The sequence below is a fragment of the Gorilla gorilla genome, chromosome 9, assembly GCF_029281585.2.
Source record: "Gorilla gorilla gorilla isolate KB3781 chromosome 9, NHGRI_mGorGor1-v2.1_pri, whole genome shotgun sequence".
Lineage (NCBI taxonomy): Eukaryota > Metazoa > Chordata > Mammalia > Primates > Hominidae > Gorilla > Gorilla gorilla.
The window spans coordinates 36,764,676-36,790,828 of record NC_073233.2 but is presented as its reverse complement, the minus strand read 5'-3'; the positions used below and the strand labels follow the sequence as shown (position 1 = coordinate 36,790,828).

General features: G+C 40.7%; 1 protein-coding gene across 3 annotated transcripts in view; it reads left to right on the top strand.

Annotated features, from left to right (window-relative positions):
• The window catches only part of MPPED2 (metallophosphoesterase domain containing 2), a 177,860-nt gene extending 152,074 nt beyond the window's left edge, over positions 1-25,786 (top strand). For all 3 annotated transcript variants that reach the window (XM_019037749.4, XM_019037750.3, XM_055354191.2), the window contains exons 5-7: positions 18,366-18,481; positions 21,664-21,777; positions 24,427-25,786. In XM_019037749.4, the coding sequence (XP_018893294.1) occupies positions 18,366-18,481; positions 21,664-21,777; positions 24,427-24,545 (349 nt within the window). In that variant the 3' untranslated portion in view covers positions 24,546-25,786. The remainder of the gene's footprint in view (positions 1-18,365; positions 18,482-21,663; positions 21,778-24,426) is intronic.
• The last annotated feature ends 367 nt before the right edge of the window (positions 25,787-26,153 follow it).

The following is a 26,153-nucleotide window of genomic DNA, read 5'->3' as shown; positions in this document are numbered from 1 at the left end:
CAGGTCTCTTGGTTCCTGATCTTAGCATCTCTCCTATGCTATGCTGAGCATGTTTTCCTCATCTCCTTTGCCCTGTATCTTGTTAGGGGGAAAAAACATGAGGTTTATAGACAGGCTGACCTGAGACCAAATCCCAGCTCTGCCACTTACTGATTTCATTGCACACAGATTGACATGAGGTTGGGGTTTGGGGGCAGAGTTGACAGTGGTTGGTAGAGGCAGAGCTGGAAATTCCAGTCCACAGTTCCTGCCAGCTCACAAAACTGGGAGAGATTCCAGTCTAGGGAAGGGATGTGAATGATGGGTGGTCAGGCTTTGTTGGTCCAGTGTCTGTCACTGCTCTTGGACTCACAAAACTTCCTGCTCTTCAACTTTGTGAGATTTTGAAATACAGTTTTCTCTCCTTCTCACTGCAGTATGCTTAGCCAGAGTCCTCAGAAGGAGCATAGATTTTGTGTGTATATTAGATATGCTTCCAAATGTATAGCCACTGTGATCGAGTGTCACTGCCACTGGTTCAGTTTTCTGTTTTAGGGAAAGCCAGTAAAAACCTGACTTTTGGAAATTTCCATTTGTTGAAAAAGGCAGACAGCACCACTTTTGATAGTGTGCTTGTTAAAAGGCTTTAAGAAGAAGATATTTGACTGGCTAGCAGACATTTCACATAAGAGATGGTGTGTCACCAGATGAAGAGTAGAGGGGACTGGGGAGAGTGGGATACCATGCAGTTATAACCCACTTTCCAGATAACAGAATTCTGGTCCCTCGCCTTCTAAAACACTGGCAAAATAAGGAAGTAAGAAATGTGTTCTTTGCAGAACTAATAACTCAGAAAGCATACAAACAAGGGCCTGTTAGGAATGCACTCACAAACTATGCTAATTCTGGTTTAACTCATGATTCTGACACATTGTCCTGGCCCCAGAGAAACCTGGGTAGCAAATTTGAAGGAGAAGAAGAAATATTGAAACTGGGGATTCTGAAGGCAACCAAATCTGAGTTTGGATCTCAACTTTGCCAGTCAGATGCATGACCCTAATCGCGTGATTAAACACTGTGGACCTTTCCTCATTCGATCGTCTGTAAAACTGAAAAAAAAAATTTAGCAGTTTATATCTTCCAGAGTTCTTGTGAAGCTAATGTATTGAAAGCAGCCAGCAGATAACTGTACAATTGTTTCAGTGATGGTGAATAGCAACAAAACGGAAAGGTATCACTTACTGAGAGCTTCTCATGTGCCAGGTTGATCTAAGCATTTCATAGGTATCAATTTATTTAAATATCGCTATTATTATTGGAGTTAGACTGTGTTATCTCCGTATACTCTGGCAACTAGGAAGAGCTTTTAAATGTTTTTATGCAGAACTGGAAATGCACAAGCTTGTATTAATATGAAAATTGTGATTTAAATTAGAAAATTCTCAATATCTTAAATGAAAATTATTGCTCCAGGATGATAAACCAGGATGATCTGTGGATCCAGTTGTTACTTCCTGGGGGTAAACACACCATGGTTTGAGAATTACAGCCCTGCACTCCTCTTTTTATCTCACCTCTGCTGTTCAGGGGCTATGGTGGATGAGCTGGTGATGGTAAGAGGGGCAAGTGAGGAAGGGATATGCCCCATGACCTTGTCTCTTCCCCCTTCCCTTGCCAATTCTGGATCCCTGCCCACCTCCTCTTCAGCTCATCAGTAGTGACATGCCAATGTGGTAGGCAGCATAATGACCCCGCCCTAAAGATGTCCACATCCTAATCCCAGAAATATGTGAATGTTACCTTACATGGAACAGAGGATTTTGCAGATGTGATTAAATTAAGGGTCATGAGATGGGAAGATTATCTTGGATTAGTGGAGAGGGCTCAGTGTAATCACGTGGGTCCCCACAACTGGGAGGCTGGAGGGTCAGAGTGAGAGGAGTTGTGGCCACAGAAGCAGAAGTCAGAGTAATTTAGGGCCAGGAGCCAAGGAATGTGGGAAGCCTCTAGAAGCTGTAAAAGGCAAGGAATTAGATTCTCCCTCAGAGCCTCCAAAAGAAACCAGCCCTGCCAATACCTTGGTTTTAGTACAGTGAGACTAATTTTGGACTCCTGACTTTCAGAACTATAAGATAATAAATGTGGGTTGTTTTGTTACAGCAGCCATACGAAACCAATATACTAGGATAGAGTAAGCCTAGATTTCCTCTGAAATGTGAACGAATTTTCTATCTATCTCTGTTGCAAAAGAGAGAAACTTTTATCCCTTTGAAAATTTCCCACTACAGCTTCAGAATAATCATGGGCTTGAGACATGACAGCGAGGGACCAATGTAAGAAAAGAAAGCAGTGACAGGGGTGGACCTGCCCTTTGGATAATGTTTCCTAAAGTGACATTCAAGGAGATTGGCTTCCAGGGTTTATTCTGGCATGGTAGTTAAGCACATCTCCCTGTGACTTTGGAAATCTTTAACCTCTTTTTGCCTCAGTTTCCTCATCTGTAAGATAAGGTTAATCACAGCATTCACCTCAAAGAGATGCTGTGTGTATTGAGTTCATGTACGTGAAATGTTTCATATAGTACATGCTACATGGCAAGCTTTATGTAAATGTTAGCTCTTATGAATAGCCATTATTTTAAAAAAGTGAAACAGAATTTATAGGGGGTCCAATATGTTTAGAACAGGATCCATTACATCAAACAGGCTTCTTTTCTGCAGGGTATCTCAGAATCTTTACTATGGTAATGTTCACTTTATACCTTAAAGTTGGAGGGGAAATGCAGGAACATTTCTCAAACTTATTTAACCATAGAACCCTTTCTGGTCTGTAACAATCTCAGCAAATCAGATTTATTGGTCATAGTATGAGAAACACTACCCTTGAAAGTTACACCAGGAAACCTTAGCTCACCTCTCTCCAACTCATAGTCCCTGTACCCAGCTTCTAGAGCCACCACCGAACTGGAGATTGGGGACCCCCATCAGAACAGTGCAAGGAGAAACATGCCCCTAGTATCAAAAGCTGAAGATTAGAGGCTTTTTTCCATGTTCACATTGTTCTAACATTGTATGTTATCATATCAGTTAGCTTGGCTCCTGGGGACTTGCCTGGGAACCTAGCATTGTTTCCATACCATGACACTTTAGTTCCAACCAGGCAACCTAGAAATAGTTTAGAATGTAATTCACAAGTTGGGGACCTGTAGTTTAGCTTCAAAGTAATGCTGTTGATTTGTGAGCAGATAACCTAGAAATATATACATCAAAATGTTTATTTTACTCTTCAAATAAGCAATTTTCAAAAAAGAATTGTGTATTTTATAGGGTGGAAGTATAGCATCACTAAGTTGTATTCATTCTAGGGCGTATGTTTTAAAAAAAACACTAGCGTCATTACTTTGCACAGGCATGCCTTGTATAAATATAGGAAATCTAACTTCTGGGGAATTTCATTTCAAGAAATCAGACCTGGCTCACATAAAGATACCTTTCAAAAATGAAATATAGCAAATTTAGTCAAGCTTAGGCTGTTTTGTTTTGAAAGCTATAAAGAAGTAAACTATAACCCGCTTTATTTTTAGCAGACACCTCTAGAAAACCTTGCACAATGTTCTATTTATAAAACAGAATCTGTTTTCATGCAAAGTTGCTTAGTGATAAGAGAAAAGAGCAAGACTGAGTATCGGAAAAATGAAATGTTTCTGTTTTCAAGATTCCTTGAATTCATCAGCATCTCTTTAAGACACAACAAAGCAATTGACCTGGTTTTAGTTTTGACTATGAGAGGTTACCTGGAGATTGATAAATTGGATTTTTTTTTTTTTTTGAGACAGAATCTTGCTCTATCCCCCATGCTGGAGTGCAGTGGCACGATCTCGGCTCCTTGAAACCTCTGCCTCCTGGGTTCAAGCAATTCTCATGCCTCAGCCTCCCAAGTAGCCAGGATTACAAGTGCCTGCCACCACACAGTTTTTGTATTTTTAGTAGAAATGGGGTTTCGCCATACTGGCCGGACTGGTCTTAAACTCCTGACCTCAGGTGATCCACCCACCTTGGCCTCCCAAAGTGCTGGAATTACAGGCGTGAGCCACTGTGCCCGGCTGAAAAAAAGTGGAATTTGAAATGAAAGTGCAGTCTGTCTTTTATGAGTTATGCCACTGAGTAAGCGACAGAGGACCTAAATAATTATAAGGTCATTTCAATATCACATTATATAGAACATTTATAATTTCATCATCCTTTAAGGCATTAACAAAAAAAAACAAAACAAAAAACAACAAAGAAGAAAACGTGGTTGAGTAAATTCAATGGCTATAGAAGATTCTAGAAACTGAAAGTAATGACCCAATACAACTAGAATGTAGTGTAGAAAGCAGGCAGTTTCCACCATCTGCTTTATCATTCTGATCAATTTTGTGTCATGCTGTTTCCTAATCTTTACGATAACAATAAAACCAACATTTATTTAGGGGTTATTATGTGCCGTGCACTCTGCTAGGAGCTTTATGTGGATTATTTCATTTAATGTTCCCAACAATGTGTCATTGCCATAGATAATATAATTATCTCCATCTTACAGATTGGGAAACAGATTCAGAGAGGTGCAGCAGCTTACCAAAGTTCACACCTTTGGAGGTGTTAAAGCTGGTTCAGACACAGGTCTGACTTCGGAGCTGCACTGTTAAGTGCTACCTAGTGTTAAGTGGAGCCAACAGTGAACCAACAGAGAATACACACACGCTGTGTGCCAGAGGCTTAATGTAGAGACAGAGGCTGGTCTCTAGTCTGCCTTTTTATCGTAATAATCCAGGAAAGCTTAGGAATCCCACCCGCCCCCCCCCCCCCGCTGCAAAAAAAAAAACCCACATCATCCATGACAAAAAGAATAGCTTTCCTGTTTTTCTTCACATTTTTCACAGCCATTTCTTAGCTTCGGAAAACTTAGGTGTGCTCATCTCACCTTGCATATATATATTGCATATATTTTATACACAATTGTCTGTTTACCTGGCTGCCTCCTCGTCCTCTTTGATCTCCAATTCTGATTTTTCCTGAATACAGAACCTGGTGGGAAGTCATAGTTCTGCACATGTATGATGGGTGAATGGAAGAGCATGCCCAGATGCAGATTGAACATAGACACGGTGTGCAGTGTATGCTGTGGGCTGGTTTTTCTCAAGCAACATGATGTCTTAAGGATTTTCTGTGTTGCCACCTAGTCTTCAGAATTAACATTTGCATAATATGTATTTTACTGGATATTCCAATCATGGCAAATTTTTTAACCATTCTTTTTTCTGCAGAATTTAGAAATAATTGTTCCCAATATTTTGTTGTTACAAATTACACTGTGTGAACAACTTTGTGCATAGCATTTTTACTTACTTTTGGATTGTTTCATTAGGATGTAATTTCTAGACAGGGATTACTGAATCATAGTATAAGCATTATATATGGCCTGTGACAGCATTTTCCGATATGAATATAATGTGAACTACATAGGAAATTTTACATTTTCTGGTAGCCACATTAAAAAGTAAAAACATAAAATAAAATTTGGTTTAATGATATATTTTATTTGACCCAGTTATCAGAAAGCAATCATTTAAACATGTATTCAATATGAAAGCTATTAAAGTATTTTCACATTCTTTTTTTTAATATGAAGCATCCAAAATATGATGTGTGTTTCGCACTCACAGCACATCTCCGTTTTCAGACTAGCTACATCTCGGGTGCTCAGTAAATACGGCTATCATATTGGGCAGCACAGGCCTGTGATATGTCTAATCCAGTATTTTTAAATGACCTTTGCTTTTTAAAAGCCCAATCTTAATCTGCCTTGCCCTTTCCTAACCTTCTCCAGTCACACATAGTATCTGGCTCATTCCCTTGGGCACTTATTTTAAGCTGTCTTGACTTTTTCATTGTTATGAATATTTTCTTGACCTCTATTTTGTGTCAGGCACTGTGCTAGATCTTGGGGGACACCAAGATAAATAGGACATGGTTTACAACCCACTGGGAGAAGATAGACATACCCATAACACAACGTGGATTCAAATGCTTGTCGGAATGAGGTAGGAAATAATTTTGAGAAAAAAAGACACACACAAGCAAGTAATAATGCAGAGCATGACAAATTCCAGAAATGAGGATTAAACAAAGGGCTGAGGGGATTGGGGAAAGCTTCTTGGGGAAAATCTAATTATGAGTTGAGCCTTGAGGGCTCAGTGAAATTTTAATGGGCAGAGATATGGGAGAACAGTTTTGCCTGTGACAATCTTGTTATCCCAACCAGATGGCAGGTTGGTGAAGAGTGGGGCATTGCCTCACATTGCATTTAGATCTCCCCAGAGCACCCTGCCAGAGTTTTGCAGTAGAAGGTGCTCAATAATGTTTGTTGGGCCCAATTAATAATATATGGTTGGCTGGCACACAGTGAGGGAGACACCGGGTCTGTGTGCTTGCTTTAACCTCTGAATTGAAGGGCAGCCTAAGCTTTTTACTCATTCCTCTGATTGTGTGTACTGCCAGTTTGCAGTCACAGTTTTCTCACTTTACTAAATCGGTCTGGACTGAAACTAGTCGTTTAGAGCCAAAATGGTAGATAAATGGGGGCTAACACTTTAACTTACATCTGACCTCCTTGTCACTTATTCCAATTCCCCCGAGCTTTCAAACAGCACAAACAGGCCACGGGGACAAGAAATGACATGGGAATTAGAAGACACTTATCAGAAGGTGCTTTCCTTTTATTTGCAACTCACACATATAGGCCTTTGTTTGACAATCTTGCTAGAGCCTTAGGAATTTTTGTCTTCATTCCACAGGAAAGGAGACAGGAATTCAGAGAGGGTACTTATTCAAGGTTATATAGCAAGTAAATTGGAAAAGTCGTGACTAGAACTTCTCTTTTCTATCTCCCAAGTGAATGTCTTCTTTTTATTCACAGTTGGCCCACCCATATCAAATGTCATCTTCCATTGCTTTGTGACAGATCTACTCAATTCTTTGGTATCCACATCCTACATCTGAAAAGTAGAGAAAAGGTAAACTTGGACGTGATATGAAGTATGGAGAAGATAAGTTAGGGAAAAAAAACCAAAGGGTTGGTGATATTAATATCTATAATGATATTAACATTCATAATGATGATAAGAGTCACCATTTAATTTTTAATCAATATAGGCAGGCTGTCTGCTAAATGTATTACATATATTATCACATTTAATCTGCACAACACACGTGTATGGTTGCTATTTTTATCTCCATTTTATAGATGAGAAAACTGAGATCAAAAAGATGAACTTGTCCAAGGTCATATTGCTAAGTAGAAAGCAGCTGGAATTTGAATCCAGACCTAACTTCTAACCCTCTTAACTTAATCATTGCACTACAAAGTTCTGATTCATGCCAACTTAGCTTAGATGACCTTAGACAAGTCGCTACAACTTCTATTTATTTTTTATTTTTAGAGACAGCCAAGGCTGGAGTGCAGTGGTGTGATCAGAGCTCACTGCATCTTCAAACTCCTGGGCTCAAGGGATCCTCCCACCTCAGCCTCTCAAGTAGCTGGGACTACAATCATGAGCCACCATTCCTGGCCCCCAAAATCCTATTTATGTAGACTGTTTTTCCCAAAATTAATACTTTGCTCACCTCTTGGTAAACTGATAAATGTGAGAATTATTTGTAAGCAGCAAAGTGGTATACAGATATATAATGTTGTGTGCATTTAAACTGAAATTTCTCAGTCAGATGAGAGGTATATACCAGCAACAGAGTGATGTCTGGCACTAAGCAGGTGCTCAATAATGTGGCTTATATTCATTCCATGAATGAATTTAAGACTTCCGTTGCTGAAGATGCTTTTTTATTGCCACATATGGAAATGGGTGGTAAAGAGAAAGAAGGCAGGCCGTATGTCAGCTTCCTGAGCAAAAGTCCCCACACCCACTAATTTCCCTACCCCCTTAATATTCTAGGGCATTAATGGGATGTAGCTAGGGAAGAAACCACCTTAGAAAAAGTAGAGTCGAAGTAGATGTTGAATTCTCCAAATTCTTCCATCCATGCTCCACTTGCATTTAGCCATCTGGAGAGTTTTACATTGAATAATTTTTTTTCCAAATGATATATAGTCATTATAGAAAAAGTTAAAAAAAAAAAAAGAAATAGAAAGGGAAAAAAATTCACATCACCCATAATCTTTCCCCTCTCCCTTCACCCCCAGAGATAACCTAACCATTAGGCATGTCCGTCTGTTTCTTTTTCTTCAAAGCATTTTTTACATGTTTGAATTCATACTGATACACGAAAGGTAATACTTTACTTTTCCACTGGCCATCAAGGAATACACATTTTCTCATGAACTTACAAACTCTTCGTGAACATTCATTCTTAATTCAGCTGACAAATACACATCTTCTCTGTGCCAGGTGATGGGGACACAGTAGTGAGCCAGACTCATTGAGTTTCCAATCGACCTTATGTTTAATGGCTGTATGGTATTTTATTGTCCACTTATCAATTGCACCCTTTGGGTCTATTTTGCAGGTAGCAGGCTTTCTTACTAGTAAAATGCTCCCCAACTGTATATCCCCTTGATAATGCCCTAGAATATTAAATTGCATACAAAAGAAACCAGTATTAGCAACATAAATGTGTAGCAACACACACACAAACACATTGTAAATGAAATCAAACATAATAAAATTGTGAATTCTCCTGTATTTGGGGGCAGAGATTTCATCAGTTCCTACTTGTTTATTAACATCAATTCTTGAGAGTTCGCTATGTAACAAGACAAAATCCAGCTACTCCCGAACCTACCTTTCCTCTTTTTCTTATTTTGCTGGGAAATCTAAGTTAGAAAAACAATCTACCTGCCTGGTTGCCATGACATGTCTAAAGTGTGGGATGGGCAAGAGGAGGCACAGGTATTCTCTGTGAGTTTCCTGAGTACTTGGCAGTCTTCCCACCTCCTCCCCTGTCCTGTTCGTCCTGTGCTCTGGAGCCAGCCAGGCATGTGACACACGCCACCCTTGCAGGCCCAGTCTCTAGTAGGATGTGGGTTTTTGTGTGTTGTGGTCCTGGTTTCAGCTGCAGAGCCTTATTATGGAATGTATAGGACGAAATGGAAGGACCTCCCTCCCGCTCACACCAGTCCTGTCACAGATGCCCCAGGTCACCTCCTGGCCTCAGGGCCTGTCTGCATTTGGAACTGCTGGATTAACTTTCACATTATTCTGATGTTCCCCAAGCTCCTCTGAAATTAGATTATTTAAAAAAGAAGGCCAAAGTTTAAAGACTTCTGTCCAGGGCACTGCTACCTATGAACTGGCTGGCTATGGATTTGTTCTGGAAACTGTATTCAATTTCATTTTCTCAGCACCTGCCATGCTAGAACCTGGCTCGTTATAGGCATCCAGGTGATGTCTGTTGAATGAGTGTATACTCTGGGAGATACCTTACTGAGCCCATCCTCACTGGGCCTTCAATCCAGTAACTGTGCACTTCACAAAGAAAGGGACTGGGACTTATTATCCGGGTCTCCCTATGGTCAAGCTTAGTGCCTGGCACCTACTGAGCATTCAGAAACCTTCTTAGATAAAAAAAAATGAATTCTGCATACCCACACAATGGCATATCATTCAGCTGTAAAAAGGAATGAATTTCTAACACATGCTACAGTATGGAAGAACCTTGACAACATTATGCAGGGTGAAATAAGCCAGACACAAAAGGACAATTACTATCTGATTCCACTTATATGAAGTACCTAGAATCGTTAAATTAATAGAGACAAAGTATAATAGTGGTTACTAGGGGCTGGGGGAGAAGGAATGGAGGAGTTAGTGTTAAATGTGTACAGACCTTCTATTTAGGATGATGAAAAGAATTTGGAGATGGATAGTGGTGGTGAAAGTAATCGAAAGTAATGGCAAAAACCGCAGTTACCTTTGCACCAACCTAATACTTACTGCTACTGAATTATAGCTTAAAAGTGGTTAAAATGGTAAATTTTGTGTTGTGTATATTTTACCACAATAAAAAGACTGCCATGAAAAAAGGAAAAGAGAAGACAAATATCCCTTTTCTTTACGTCTACTTCTCTCCATCTGTTAAGCCTCCCTTTTTCTTTCAAACCTGGATGATGGGAACAGTGAGATTCCTCTTTGAGGAATTCCCACTGCCGAGGATTGGACATTAGTGCAGGTCCCACTGGGGGCTGCTAAGTTCACCGCGTTTCCTCTCCTCAGGGTCCCAGGGCTGAGCAGGACCAGCCCTTGTTTTAACTGAAGGCACCCTGGTACCTTGTCCTTTGATTTCTGCAGCAGCAAAACAAAGAGCCACTTATGTAAGCACCAAGTCATGTCCAAAATCTGCCTCACCTGTCCACCAAGACAGAAGTCCTGCCATGATCTTTCCTCTGCCCCGTCAGGCTCTCTTTGCATGATGGATGGGCGTCATGTTTCTTACAGCCATGTAGAAGGAAACAGATTGAAAATATTCCCCTTCCTGCTATGAACTTGTTTACAAGATTAAAGGCAGGTATGCTTGAGAGGGTTGGGCGGACACTATAAGATGATTTTTAATAATTCAGAGCACGCCAAGTTCGAAAACTGGTCATGTTGTCTTTTGTTTCTTGGTTTCTACAGTAAACTCTGCTTACACCACCTCCTTTCCAGCAGGAGAAAAGAAAATCGGTAACAGAGGCTTAATGCTGACACTTGTTCTTTATTAGTTACAAAAAAGGGACACAGCGGGTGTGTTTGTAAAGATGTCCACGTGTGCTGCCTGGGTTTAAGAAGCCCCCATGAGTAGCTCATGGGGCTCAGGTGACCACCTCAGGCACAATTTGTTCCTTTCCTGTCCATGACACATAGACCACATTATTCACCCAGGCCTGCCCTTTATCAAAACAATATCTCTTTTCATCCCAAGGATCTCATAACGAAAGACCAAGCTACAAAGTCATAGTGAAGAGATGGGATCAGACAGCTGGTGAGAGAGAAGCCAGCACTACCCTTTGGAGGCAGCTGGGCTGGTGGTTTGGGCTAGCCAGGCTTCCCAAGCAGCTGCAAAGGGGTGGAAATCTTGCCCTGATGTTAAGTTTTCCTTCCCTCTCCTAGCGATGTCAATTGGTGTGTGTGTGTCTCTTTGCTGCAAGGTGTGAAGTTGCTCTGTGGGCTAATGCAAGACATCTTTTGAATTGTGCAGAAGAGGAACTTCCAGGCTGCCCAGAGGAGGGACTTGGGAGTTGGGGGTGGGGTGGTGCATTGCCTTCCTAAACAAAATCCAGAGCTAAGAAGGGAAAACGAGGCAGGGAGGGGAGGGAGCAGGGGCCAGGTGTCTGCCTTTCATCTGGATATTCAAGATGACACATCTGGTGCCAGGAAAACTGCTATTTCTAACTGACGGGGAAGCTTTGCAGTCAAGGGAGGGCTGAGCTGTCAGGTGAGCTAGAGATCAAGAATTATCATGACAGCTTCATGGCATGTGAAAGGCGCTGTGAAGTGCAGTATGATTTTAACCAGCGGTGGTTAAATTAGCTTCTCTTGGACCTGGTGTGATGTGCAGTCGGAGAGGGGCCGATGGCGGCTGGGAGTGCCAGGCGTGAAGAAGGTTGCAATTCAGAAGGGCTACCATTTAGAAAAGAAAGTGTATGTGAAAATTGGCTCCCGGTTTCTGAGTTTTGCTTAATAGAGGTGCCAGGCAGCAGTGATGGCATTAATTAGTAGCTTGTCAATTCCTTCGGTGAACCTCTCTTCACCCCCTATTATAAATATTCCAAGGACCCAAAGTAACCCCTTGTCTGAACTTCCCCAATTTAAGATCTTGTCAAAATCTAACCACCTGTACTAGCTGGCTAAGCAGCCTTGACTAACCGTTTTGCCCTGTGCTCTTGCATTCCACAGGATTGTCTATGCAAGACTGAGCCAGTGAGGGAGCGAGCAAGTGAGCGAGTGAGCGAATGGCTTTCTGAAAAACTTCCACTCAAAAGTGAACTGAGGAAGTGCCTTTTAATAAGTAATCAGCCAGAGGAAATCAGGCTCTGTCTAGCCATATAGCAATGCTTGCCTATTCATTGGGGACTTTCAAAAGTCTGGAGCAGGAGGGTCTATGATTTGATGGACCATGGCTTGGGAAATTCTAGGAAGAAAAAAATAATGTGAGCAATTCTCTGTGTGTATGTATATATGTACACACACATACATGTATGTGTTAATATATATCATATGTAAATTAAAAGCTGTACATTAACCCTCTGTGCCAAAAATTTTACAAAAGTTCACTCACTTTATCCACATAGGCAAACATTCTGTTTTTATTTGTAAAAACTGAAGTCCAGAGAAGCCAATAATTGGCCAGTCTGGAACTTGAACTTGGGTCTGTTTGACTCCATAATCCATGCTCTTAACCGTTGCCTTCAAAATAAGAATGGCTGACTTTTAAAGAGCCTGCAGGTGCTCGTTACGCTAAGTGGCACAGCCAACCTGCCAGCTCCTAAAGTCTGGGTGCTATGTGATCTTTGCACTTTCCCCTTCACAGCTTCTGTGCCAAATCCGAGCAGAGCTGCCCCAAGGCTTCCAAGCTGTAATCCCTGCAGGAGGTACCCAGGAGACTATAGTAATAAGAACCCAAGTCTTTTTGATGCAGCCAGCTCAGGACCTGTCTGTGCATTGAAAATTTGTGGACGTTGATTTGTAACACCAGGGCTGTGACCCTGAGTAGCCCACCTGAGGATAACAGGCACCAACTTCCTGTTTCCAAATCCTGCTTTCCTAGGACGCACCCAGCCCCCACTGAAGTTTGTGGGGGAGTAAATAGCTATTCACCTGTCCAAGCCTCCCTGGATTTATGGCTTGGCAGCTCCCTTCTGCCTGCACCACCGTACTGTGTACTGCAAACACAGATGACCTTTTCAGCAATTTCGTCCTAACTTGCTTCCATAAAGAAAACCTGTTTTGTATTGACATTGTTTGGAGTAAGTTCTGCCTATGTTAACTCCCTTAGCCCCTGCCCCTGGAATTTCAGCCCAGGGAGGCCAAGTGCTTACAATTTCAAGAGCAAGGGGGAGGGTGCTTTGAAAGCATCCCCAGCTTCCATCCATCTGAGTCTTTGGTCCAGTGGCTTCAGGCAGATGGAGTTGCTCCCCTTCCTTCTAGTTTTCTAATCTCTCCCTAGAAGGGGAGAGGTTGCAGGCTCAAATTGGCCCACTGGCAATAGGGTGCTTTGTGGGACATTTTCTTACAAGTTGGTTCCCATGTGGTATTTGTTTGTCACAGCTAATTATTAAGTCCTTTGGCTGAAGCAATAGACATTGTTCCCTTGGATTCCCTCCTCCTCCTTTCCCCCCTCACCCCCCATTGCTACACAACAAAACCCATTGTGGGGCTCTGGAGGTTGGCTGTGCACGTATTTTCCAGTGAACCCCTGATGGGCTCACTGCTGGGGTTTCATGTTTCAGGTTGAAACTCAACTGGATAAAGCATTATTCATTGGCACTGACACATTCAGTGTTCTGCTCTGTGTAGATATTTCTCTCACACTAGACTTGGTCCCTCACAAGCAGTTTAGGTAATTCACTGAGAGCAATTCACTGCAGTTACTCAGAACATGGATAATCTGCACAGAACTAATAAAATATTAGGATTTTTAGATCATGGAAAGATCATCAAGTGCCAGGTTTGGCCAGCTGTGTTCAGAGGTGCAGGTTGGAAAGGAGGAGGGAGCTGAGTGAGCAAGCAGGCTCCAAGTTCCTTCTTCCCAGTCCCCACCTTTGCATTTGTCTGCTCTGTGCATTGCATTTCTGCGTAAGATTTCTACAACCTAAAAGCAATCTTGAAATCCAGTAATTGAGTCCACTCACTCATTCATTGCTCAGGTGAGGCAACTGAACCAGTGAGGACCTTTTGCTAACCTAAGGTTCAGGTGAGCCAGTGAATTAATTTCAGCATGAGAATTAGCACACACATCTCCACACTTCTGTATGCCCCATTTGTTATGCCATGCTGAGATAATTCCAGAATCCATCAGTGGGCTGCTTTTCCCATAGCCTGCCACTGTCTTGTGGAAAGACCTTACCTAGAGGATTTAGAGGACTGGAAAGCCCCTAGAACAGCCATATCATACTATGTTTTTACTAAAGGCCACCTTGGTTGCACAATTCCATGGCACCTCTTGGAGATGTACAGTACACAGACTAAGATTCTGTATGGAACAGCCTTACTTTTACTCTACATATATGAGAGCAAAAACTGAAATTGGGCTAGTAGGTTTTGGTCAGCATTGTGCAAGGGAAGAACCCAGGCTTTGGAGCCAGCAGATCTGGGTTCAGATCTTGGCTGTACTACTTACTGGTCCTGGGAACATGGACAAGTTACTTGATATCCCTGATATTCAGGTTTTTAACTAAAAATGGAGCTGATAATATCTACCTTAAAAATTGCTGTGAAGAACTAAATCCAATAACTTATGCAAAAGCTCTAGGTAAAAGCACATCAAGGCCATGATAAATGTTTTTTTTTTTTCCTGGAATATAACTGCTCTTCTTCTCATACACATACGGATCTGAGTTGAAATAAAAGACAGACGTTGTTAAACTTCATCCTTAACTTGGAAACTTCTGGATTTTGTCACAGCTTAACATTAACCAAATGAAATTTGGGGTCTCTATAAATATAGACCATAGGTTTGTCTTATCTTTTACAGAGCACTTATAAAACTGAGTATTTCCTGGGGGAATATGGCTGTGGGGTTTTAAGAGAAAATTCTGCAAGGGAAAACAGGAAAGACTGAAAAATTTAAGCCCTGTTCCTTTGCCTCTGGAAGCCCCTGGGTGTCCTGTGGGTTCAGAGGTTGACTATCCTTGCTGACAGCAAAATCAGATCTCCTCGTTGTAACAACTACCTGAGTGTGCTTGAGACTTGTTAAAACCCTTCTTTATTAGATGTCCAGATGAGAACCATAGGCCCAGAAGCTTGTTTTCAAAATCTAGCAAAACAGATGCTTTTGCTTGTTTTTCTCTGTCTCTCTTTGTCCAAAATGCTCACTGAGTTTTCATTGGGTTTCGAAGTTGCCTTTTTGTTTTGTTTTTACTTTTAAAACAAACCTTAGAAGAGGGTCACTGTAAAATGAAGGGGAAGGATGGGCATCCCAAATGAGAAAAGCTGTATTTTAGACTCTAATAAAAATGTTTAAGAACCAGAAGGTGAGGAATCTTAAAGGACAAGAGAGAGAAAGACTGATTCTTTGAACTCTAAAAGGGTCTACCTGGCATTATCCCCAGGCCTCCAATGCCAGGTGCCTCCCAAGCAAATTGAGGTAGGAAAGAGAGCACTACCTTCTCCTCTCTAAAAGCACTGCATCTAGCTGAGCAAGGCGGTGTGGCTGTGTTGACTGACCATGCGCCATATGTCAGCTGAGGCCCAGGGCCACTCACAGGTCCCTGCATTTTATAGGCAGCTCAGACGTTGTAGGTACTGTACCAATTTTCTATTTCTGCTCTATCAAGTCACAGCAACTTTAGTAGCTTCTAACAACACATATTTATCTTACAAGTATGTTGGTCAGAAGTCTGACATGGGTCTCACTGGACTAAAATCCAGGTGTTAGCAGGGCTGCATTTTTTTGGAAGCTCTATAGGAAGATCTGGGTTTTTCGTAACTTTTCCAGCTTCTACAGGTTGCCCACGTTTGTTGCCTCCTAGTCTCCTTCTTCTGTGTTCAAAGCCATCAATAGCAGGTTGAGTCCTTCTCACATTGCATCACTCTGATCTTCTTTTCTACCTCCCTCTTCCAGTTTTAGAGACCCTTGGGGTTACACTGGGCCGACCTAGATAATCCAGGATAATCTTACTATTTTCAGGTCATCTGAATTCCATCAGTGACTTTAATTTCCCCTTGCCATGTACAGTAACATTCACAGGTTCCAGGTATTAGGATGTAGACATCTTGGAGTGGAGGAGACATTATTGCTTACCCCAGGTACATACAATGATTGTATATATTAGGACTTTTTAAGTTTCAAGAAACAGGATCTAACTAAAGTTAATAAAAAGAACAAGATTTTATTGGCCCTTAGAAGGAAAAGTTCAGTTGGCTTCAGGTACAGCTGGATCCACATGTTCAACAACATCATTAGAGTCCTCTCTTTTTTGTCTTGGGTTTCTTTGTGGTGGTTTCTCAAGCAGGGGCTATCATCTATAGGACAGATAAAATAGCTCCCTGGCAATTCCAGGCTCACATAAGTCTTAAGATTCAGGATCCCAGAGAGAAAACCATGACCTCTTCTTAGATAGCACCAGCCAAATCCTGAGGGTGACTCTCATTGACACAACTTGGGTCATATGTACATCCCTAAGACTCATTCTAGAGCAGGGATGGAATCGGTCTTACCAGAAGCACATGTACTGAGTGGGAAAGGGAGTGGTTCTCCAAAAGAAACTCAGATGTTGTCACCAAAAGATGGAGGAAAGATCTGAACAGACAAAAGCAATAGGTATCCACTCCACTATGTTATTACTGGATTTCAGAACCATGAAATTGATATATTATTCCAGTTCAGAGCTTACTAGGCTTCAAGCAACAAGATACCCAAGCTTGAAAGAGTACAGAAGAGTCTCACCCAGAGCAAGGAGTAAATTAATTCAGATAGTATATAAGAAGAGGAATTATATGGTGGCAAACATTGTTTTTGGAACCAGACTGCCTGGGTTTATATCCAAGTTATTAATTGTGTTTACCTAACCTCTCTGTGCCTCAGTTTCCTCATTGTAAAGTAGAGATGATAATAGTGCCCACCTCATGAGTTTGCTGCGAGGCTTAAATGAGTTAATACAAATAAAGTGCTTAGAATAGTACCTTGACACAGAAAAAGCATTAAATAACAAACTATAATTATTCTCCTCATATTCTTATTTCTATTATTAAGCAAGCACCCGGGCATGGCTTAAGGACTTGGAAAGTGGTTAGGAAGCAAGTCTGATACTTTCCTGGTTTCTCCTTTTCTGGCTAGGGCTACACAGTCTCTTCTCTCTGGAACTTTCTCCACCATATCAGCGTGAACTGAGGTTTGCACGTATGCCACAGATTTTTGCATGGCTTTCAATGACCATTCTTCTCCCTCTGGTCTTGACTATACATGTCCACCACCAAAGGAAAGCTGTGTCAGTGTTTCTAAGTTCAAATTCTTGAAAGAATCTGATTAGTCTGGCCAGTGACTGGCTTTAAATAAGTGGGCACTCCATTTGATTAGCTGTGATTGACAAGGTTAGGGTCACATTATACACAGGTTTACCTCTTTCATTTGGCATGGAAGGGGCAGGTTAAACTGAAAGGGTAAGTTGGGCTTGGCCAGAAAATTGACCGACTTGTCTGTTACATGTATGCCTTAGCAAATTAGAATTTACCCACAGAACAAAATAGAACAGTTTTAAAGAATACTGATAAGATCTAGATGTTTGGGAATAGGATAACACTGGGAACTACTTAGTTCTAATGTGATTTAGCCTGTAGTATTTGCAGAGAGAAATTGATCAGTCTCCCATTACTTGTATCTTAAATGGTAGAGACATTTTCAGCACCGATCAGAAATGCTCAATGGATGGACAAAGACTCATTCCCTTCTACATGGAACATCAATCTCAAAAACTCATTCTTGGAGCAGAAGTTCCTGGGATGGAAAAAGGCTCATGTTCATTGTCAGGAGAGTGGATTCCAGAGTGACCAGGGATGTCCCCAAATCTTCCCTTTGGTGGCAGAAGAAAAGTTCTACGTTTACTTTCTGTTTACTGTGTTCCTTCTCACTTTTCAGAGCCCCCGTATTTTTTCAGAAATCTCACTCCAGGGTATTCAAACAATCTTAATGGACAGAGTGTCTGTGTCAGAGCCCTCATCCTTTTCTCCAAGGACTTTAGTGAGAATCTTTCTGGAAAAGTAGAAAGATTTTCTCCTCCCTCCTCACTCCTCCCCCCACAGTGATTGCGAGGGAGAAGGAGTACTGCGGAATTTCTTAGCTGTGAGACGCTACAGGAAGGGTGGAAATGCTTTGGATCGGGGCTGGGTATCTTAGGAAGCACTGAGATTTGGGGGAAGACAAAGCATTGTCAAGATTTTGATAGAGGCCTGCTGGGAAAGTCTCCACTGTAAAGGCTCCTGTGCCCCTTTCTAGTGGAACAATTCGTAGGCTCCACGCTTGCTTTCAAATGGATTGGTTTTGAAGCAGTCAACAAAAAAGCATCCTGCTGCCAGGGCCAACCATCAAAAAGAGAAAAGAGAGCAATGCAAACCGTGGGGGAATGTGCGAGAGAGAAATATTGCAGAGCGGAGCCGTGGCTCTGCTGGCCTGATACCATGTGCATTATCTCCCCCAAAGGACCCCGTGGTTTAATGGATGGGGCTTTAACCTACCCAGAGGTCAGTCTCTGCTGGACAAGTGGAACCTCATCCCTGAGGGCATTGACATACTCATGACACATGGACCTCCTCTAGGTAAGTGAAGCAAAGGTTGTCCTTTGTCATCCAGATGCCTTTTTTTCCAGGCATAATGAATAATGCTTCAGGGACATAATCATTTTCCTCCAAAAAAAAAAAAAAAAAAAAAAGTGAATACGAAAAGAAAAGTCAATGTCTTTAAAGAAACTCAGTATGATAATTAAACTCAGCAGTTCTGCTGGGCTTACAGGTGTTCTTGAAATTAAATTTTTTGATTTAGTCAAGTCAGGGAAAAATCAAATGAGTATGGTGCACCACAGTCTTTTGAGCTTGATGATTTATTTTAAGAACTGTATTCACTTTGGAGTAAGGGGGTGGGGTGGAGAAAGGAAGGAAGATACGGACCTCCCAATCACAGGGCTTTTGAATGGCAATGAAATGATGGAAATTTTTATTCAAAGGAGCTCATTTTCCTTTTCCATATAATGCTGGAACCTGGAAGACCTTTAAAGTTTAACATTTGAGCTGATAATTTTAGAAAAGAATCCTTTTTTTAAGCTGAGGTATTTCAGTAAGAACTTACACTGAAAGTTACTTAAGGATACTTACCCTACAGGCACATGGAGGCTGCATCCAGATTTATGTTGTCTGTGTGCTTCAAAGCCTACCCACTAGTGAGCCACATTATGGGCCAAAGAATGATCAGTTGACTTATTACCTTTTAATTTTTCACGAACTTGTTATCTGTTGGTTTAGCTACAGAACATTCTTCAACAAGGACTACTGCCCTGATCCCACATCTACTCAGTACCCATTATGCCAGGACCCTTTCTAAATGACTAAGGTGTGCTCAAGAAATTCAGATGTTCCACTTTTAATAGAAGACTGTTCGATTTTTTCTTTCTTTTTAAAATTGTGGCTAAACACACACACATACACACATATAACATGAAATCTACCCTTTTAACACATTTTTCAGTGTACAGTGCTAAAAGAGTTTCTTAATCATCTTGGTTTGGAGAGAGGGAAAAAACACTTTATACAAATATAAATAATTTCCACAAATTTTCCTGTGGTTTGGAGTTTTTATCCATGTTACTCCCCTCCTTTGCCATCCCTAAAAATAAAAAGAAAAAGAAATAACATTCATTTCCTAATGCAAGTTTAATTTTTGTAGATATTTTCTCCTCCAAGGCACTTGGTGCTGCTCTCCTTCTCTTACAAGGGAAGTGGCCCATGTTTCACAAAGAAACAGTGGAAGTGAGCACCATGGCGGAGGCCATAGTGGCACATTTTAGTGATGGGGGAGGCAAGAAAAGAAGAGACAGCTCTGTTGCAGACATGGGAATTATATAGATTTGCACAGGATCAGCAGTTCCTGACTTCTTTTAACACTTCAGAATCACCATTCCCATGCTTTTTCATCATCCGCAGACCACCTCAACCCATGTTTTAAAATATTACACTTGTCGACAACCTTTATCAAGTCACAATTAACTAAGTTCCCTATTTTACAACCATTAGAGTAGCTACATCATTAAATTGCTAGCTAAATATTGTGATCAGCATGAGTTACCCAGTGAGAGCATCCTACAGAGTTATCATTTCAGCTACCTTCATCCTTTTGCCTGAGCAGCCTAATTGGGTGCAGGCATGATTTCCCTTTGGCTATTTATTTCAAGGGACTTGGACATCTTCAGCAGAGAAACATTTACATGACTCGAGTATTATTTGGAATACAACTTTGAACAGAACAGACTTATCAAGTCATTGATTTTGGTATAAAAGCAAATGGCAAGAAGAGTAAGTCTGAACTGTAGACTCCAAGGATTTCAGACATCCCAGGAACTCTTAATAGGGAAGCTAGCATCCCTCTCTTTGTGGTAAAGGTGGAGTAAATGAGAGAGTGGCTGTGAGTAGAGCAGAGTGACAGCTACATCAAGGAGTTCCCAAATAAAAGGTCAGGCAAAGTCTTCCTAAGGTATTGTTAAACCTTAGTTAATACAGCTATTGGGATTCTTGTGAAAACATGACATTGGAGAGGGGAGTGGAGAGACTGGCCTTGAATTTCTTCCTGCTGGTGAGGGGTGCCACAGTGCCGTGAGACTTCACTGTTATGGTATAAGCAAGATGCTTTCTCAGATGTTTGCATATGAAATGGAATATTTTCCCCCTTCAGGAAAAACACATGCATGAGGTAATATGCCAATCAATGTAGCTTAAGAATTCTGCCCCACTATTAAAAAAGTTTTGAAAACGCTGGATAGATTTTTGCTGGGGACTCCACTTTCATCTATTCTCAGACTCTCTAGTCACTCCTTAAACCCCAGTGAATATGTCTTTACAGAGACACTAAACATTCATGTCTGCAGTTTGGCCCGACAAAGCAGAAAGCTGTTCCTAACTGCCCAGTTATTTCTAAATAATAGAAATAACCTAATGGCGCTGTGGAATGGGTTTCCAGAGATTACGATTTAGCCTTTCATCCTACCTGCCTTCTTTATGCCCTATCCTGCTGAGGCGTATGGATTCCATTCCAGGCCATAATCATCCAGATAGCTGACTTTTGCTATAATTGATGTCAGTTTTTATGGATTTTCTGCATTAAGTGTAGAACTAAGTGGCTTTTACTTTAAAAGTAGTCAATTAGCCCCAGCTTGCTGGATGCCACCGTGAGGTCACATTTTTGCCTGTCGCTGGAGAGGACAGGACCACAGGAGCAACCTAGCTTTCCAAAGCTTTGGTCATCCGGAACCACAAGGGGTAAGACTTAGTGTATGTAAAGAGAGCTGGGTATCTTGTGACCAGTTTACAGGCAGCCCCTCTCAGTCCTTCTTTGCATCATCTTAGAAGTAAACTCCTATAAGAAAGATGTAATAAAAAAGCGGAAGTAACTGAATTGAGGGAGAATGAGATATTATGGGACTGCCAGGAATAAATGTCATTGAGCTCATGAAGAAGATTTGAAACCCATGGCAGAATAAATCAAATCTCTTACCGAAAAAAAAATGTTAATTAACAGGAAGAAAAAGAATGGAAACCAAAAAAAAATTTCAAGAACCTAAAGAAGACAAAGTGACGAGTGAAAAGTTTCTTAAAAGCCATTGTGAGCTTTAATGGAGAGGCTAGGATTACAGATAATGTAATAAACCTTCTGTGAGTTATGGCTTCCTGAAAGTCTAAATGAAACCTTACCTGAAGAAAGAAAATTAAGTGTATTGATTGCATTTTGCCCTTAGGTTTTCGAGACTGGGTTCCAAAGGAGCTTCAAAGAGTGGGCTGTGTGGAGCTGTTAAACACGGTTCAGAGGCGAGTCCGGCCCAAGCTCCATGTGTTTGGTGGAATCCATGAAGGTAAGAACAGTGGAAAAGAATTCAAAACATTTTGTGTCCCTGTCCACGATCTCAGTCTACAACTAGGAATAAGTGGAGTAGTTGTTTTCAGACTTTTTAGCAGCGGGACCCTTTTATAAGATGAAGTCTTATGAGAAACATCTGCATATAAAGCTGATAAATATTTTATATAGACCTTCTCTCTTGTAAGCAGAGTGGAAAGTAGGAAGCACGTCTGGTCTACTTAACTGCAAACCCAGCACTCCCCCTGGCAGCTTCTGGAATCTCAGGGCTTTAACGAGGAATGTTTGATAACCACTGCTTTAGAGCAACCCCAAGGTATATAAGGAGTCATTTTCTCCTTAAGAGAGTTAGAAGAAATGGTCTGGATATTAGAAGCTATTTTAAGCCTCTATAGTCCCCTCCTACCTGTAAATATTGTGTTTCATATGGAATTAACACAAAGACCCAGGAAGACAAGGCATTCTCTGAAAAATAGCTTGGGACATGCAATGAAAGATATGTAACAGAAGTGGCGGCAACCTGCACATTTGCAGGTAGACTTTTCCTTACTAACCTCAGAAAACTATTTCAGACTTCTCAGAAATCATCGGAGCTATTAGCTCAGGCTGAGGTTAAGCAGAATAATTTAATCTCTCTTAAATAGGAACTGGTCCAGTTGCCATTTTTCTGCCTTTCAAGGTAAGCTGAGTCAGGTTCACAGAACCGAAAGCCTCACAGGAATCTTCAAGGGATCTGGGTTTTCTCCGACCTGCCTTTTTCAAATCATGGGTAATTGGGCTTTGAGACAGACACAAAGCCCTCCTTCAGCAAGCCTAAGGATTTCTGTCCCTGGCAGATTTTCCCAGTTACACACGCTTGTGTGCAATGGCCGTGTTTACGTGGGCAGCCGCTGTATTCTCTCTAGCTCCTGCTTATGGCAGCTCTCTGGAGTTACTTATGAATATGCAGTCAAGTTGAGGTGTTTAAGGCTGTGTGCCTGAGGAAGCAAAAAACAAAGTTTGCTTTTTCAAAGCCCACAAATCCAGTGGCTTCCTGGTTAGGCGGGTAATAAAGAGCATATTGAAAATCATCCTACTGAGGCCAGAGAAAATTCAGCTTGCTCCAAGGGCAGGTACCAGCTGAGTGGGTGGAAAGCAGGGTGCAGCTCCCAGAGAGTGGATATCGGCCTGCCCTGGCTTTGAGCTGTGCTCCCTGAAAAGGAGGGTACTGCCCTAAGGTATGATGGAGGGAACACCCGTGATGGGGGAGTGCCTGGAGGGGAGACTAGGGAGGTGGGACCTCATATCTAAACTAAGCAACATTTCTGGAGGACTGTTATTCTGAAAACAGGTCTGAATTCGTGCAGCATGCCTATGAGTTTGCATTTTATCTTTGAAAAAAATCATTAATTACCTTTAAACTAGCCAGACAATTGGGGAATTCCACTGAAGCCCCAAAATAATAAACTTGCCTAAAAGGGAGGAGATCATATTCAAATAAACTTGTCTCACTTTTATTCACTTAAGACAGCTGAAGAGGGCAGGAAGAGGGCAAATACCAACCTCTTGATGGAGAGAGATAACAAGACTTTATGACCCCAGAACTAAACAGTGCAGACTTTAAATGCCTCTTTTCTTTTCTTAAAGAGATTTTTCCATTGACCCTCATTAAGTTCTCCACAGGCTTTACTTGGAGAAATTTTAGCAAATGTGGAAAAAAGCCTTTTCAGTTACTTCTCTATATCTTGGTAATTTTATTTTTTTCACAGCTATGTTTTTATATGCCATAAGAGCCTGATACCAACATAGAATCTTAGTTGAAGAGGCTATAAGGCAAATATAAGGTATTCAGGGAAATGTGCAAACTTGCAAACATGCTAAACATTTTATCATATTGAAAATTATCAAAGGAACATATATACCAAAAACCTAGGGAAACAGCTTTTTCCCAATAAATCACAAAAGGTTTATATTGCATATGGGAAGTGTTTTTGCTTGATCTAGTATGTAGTATCCAGGTAAGCTTAGGAAACAGTGACCTAGGGTGATGTTTCTACACATCACTTCGACATGTGATTAGCTGACACTTTTGAATGAAATGGAACTTAGTATTAAAGCCACACAATTCAAAAATCATATATGGTTGACTTTTGTAAAGGCAGTTAAGAGATTATTTCATAAATAAGTAAATTGAGTGTCTACATTTCTTAACTCTCAATGCAGTGTCCTTTCCCCCCTCACCTGCCCCATATCCCACTTGGAATTTAGTTGTGTTTGCCCCTGAGGAGTAATCCTTATGTTACTCATTTTATTCCCTAGAACTCAATAGTTAACACAAGGCTTTGAAATGAAAATCCTATTTTAAGAGGAGGAAAAAAGTTTTTCTTTATTCTCCCTAGTAAAGAAATCACAGCCCTTCTTCAACAAGTTTAGCATTTAAATAAAGAAAAAAAATTGCTCTTAGTTGAAGGAGAAGATTCTACCATTTAAAGAAAATAGAGTAAAATTGGGCAGTAGCTTCTGAAAGTCATTATATCTGAGGAGGCTCAACTGAATTTCATCTCACTGCCCACTGACAAAAATTTTTTGTTTTCCTTGCCTGACAGCCCTACATTCCATCACTCTCATTTGTATATATTACAGTAAATGTGACACTCTCTCCCCACAGGTTATGGCATCATGACCGATGGTTACACAACGTACATCAATGCCTCGACGTGTACAGTCAGCTTTCAACCGACCAACCCTCCAATTATATTTGACCTTCCAAACCCACAGGGTTCCTGAAGCTCTAAATGCCCTATTGGAATGTGAGGGAAGGTCTATAAACTGCCATTTTTCTAATTATAAACTTACATTCTCTTACTTATTTACAAACCCTGTGAGTTCTTTTTGTAAATTGTTGGAACACAAATGATGCTAGAGGTTGTGCTTCTTATTTTATTTTATTTTAAATGGGGCATCCATTTGAAATCAGAGGAACATTGTGAATTTGTAAAATGACTTCTGTTTTCTCAAAGGCCATGCCATTGTAAATTGTTAGTGTTCGCCAAAGGACAGCCAAGCTTTCTTTTAAAAAGTGATAAAAGTCTTATTTTAATACGCTTTAAGCTGAAAGAAAAAAAAATAAGAAACAGGCAGTGTTTTAAAAACCAACACAGATTTGCACAACTGTTTAAGAGTATTGTTTGAAATATTTTAATTTTCAATGTTTTGTTGTTGTTTTCCTGGTAATGCTTCTTTTTTGCAGATGTGGTCCTGATTTATAGCAATCTTCTCAACAGAAGTAGGCATGGAAAAGACTTCTTTTCATACTCTCACTATAAAGAAAGCTGCATTGAGAAGAAAATGGCTGTCATTTAAAGGATGGTTTAGCTAGTGAGATTCCTATTGTGGTTATACAAGGTCTCATTGTTTGTTTGTTTCTTTTAAATTATTTTAGCTTTAAAAATACAGAAATGGAATCTGTCAAGAGCAGGTATTTCATACGGTTAAAAAAATGAACATGCAGACTCCTTTTCAATATGGGTTTATATATATAAGTATTTTTTGTGTATTATGACTACGTTAGGAGTTTAATATTGTCAAGGACAGTACAACTGCAAAGGGATGCTGTATAGCAGCACATCAGAAGTCGGAAGGAACTGACACATTTTCTCAGAGCTCAAGGTCTTAAAGAGCTTGAGTTAAATCTAGGTACAGTTACAGGCATGTATAGACTTAAATGGATGCAATGGAAGCTAACTAAAATAAGGCTTAGTTGTCCTTTCTATTTAAATACCCCGAATTGTCTTCTTACTTCCTCTCCCCTCTCCCATTTTGCACTGTGTGTCGATGCAATCTTCGCTAGCACAAAATATTGTCGCTAATAGTCATTTCTGTTTTCCCATTGTAAATGCTGTTGAGCTTTATTCTATTTTATGTTACTTTGTTAATGAAATTTAGGAAAGCAGTTGTTTCTTTAAATTTATTGTGATATTCTATATCTAGCGGCCTTTATATGCAAATAAAATTGCAAGATTTTTAAATTCGTGCTGTTTAGAGGGTTGGATGGTGGAGGATGGTAGTTTCGTCCTGGGGAAGGAGGGATTTATTCATATGCAACATCAGTAATGCCTTTCAGAAGAATTAGAATAAGTGATTTTTTTTCCCTAATTTTCAATAAATTTTTATTACCCACCATTCACAGGCTGGCAGATAGATCGATAAGGCACTCAGTGTACTCTTTCCTTCCATCATGCTGTCATCTGTCTTGCCTTAGGTTTCATCTTTGGCTGTTGTAATTTCTACAGGAACAGAGAGACTGGAGTTAAGGCTGTGGATGTATTTTGGGCAAGTTTGTGATAGTGAGTTTGGGGAAACAGTTGATGACAGAGTAATCACTGCACATTCTCA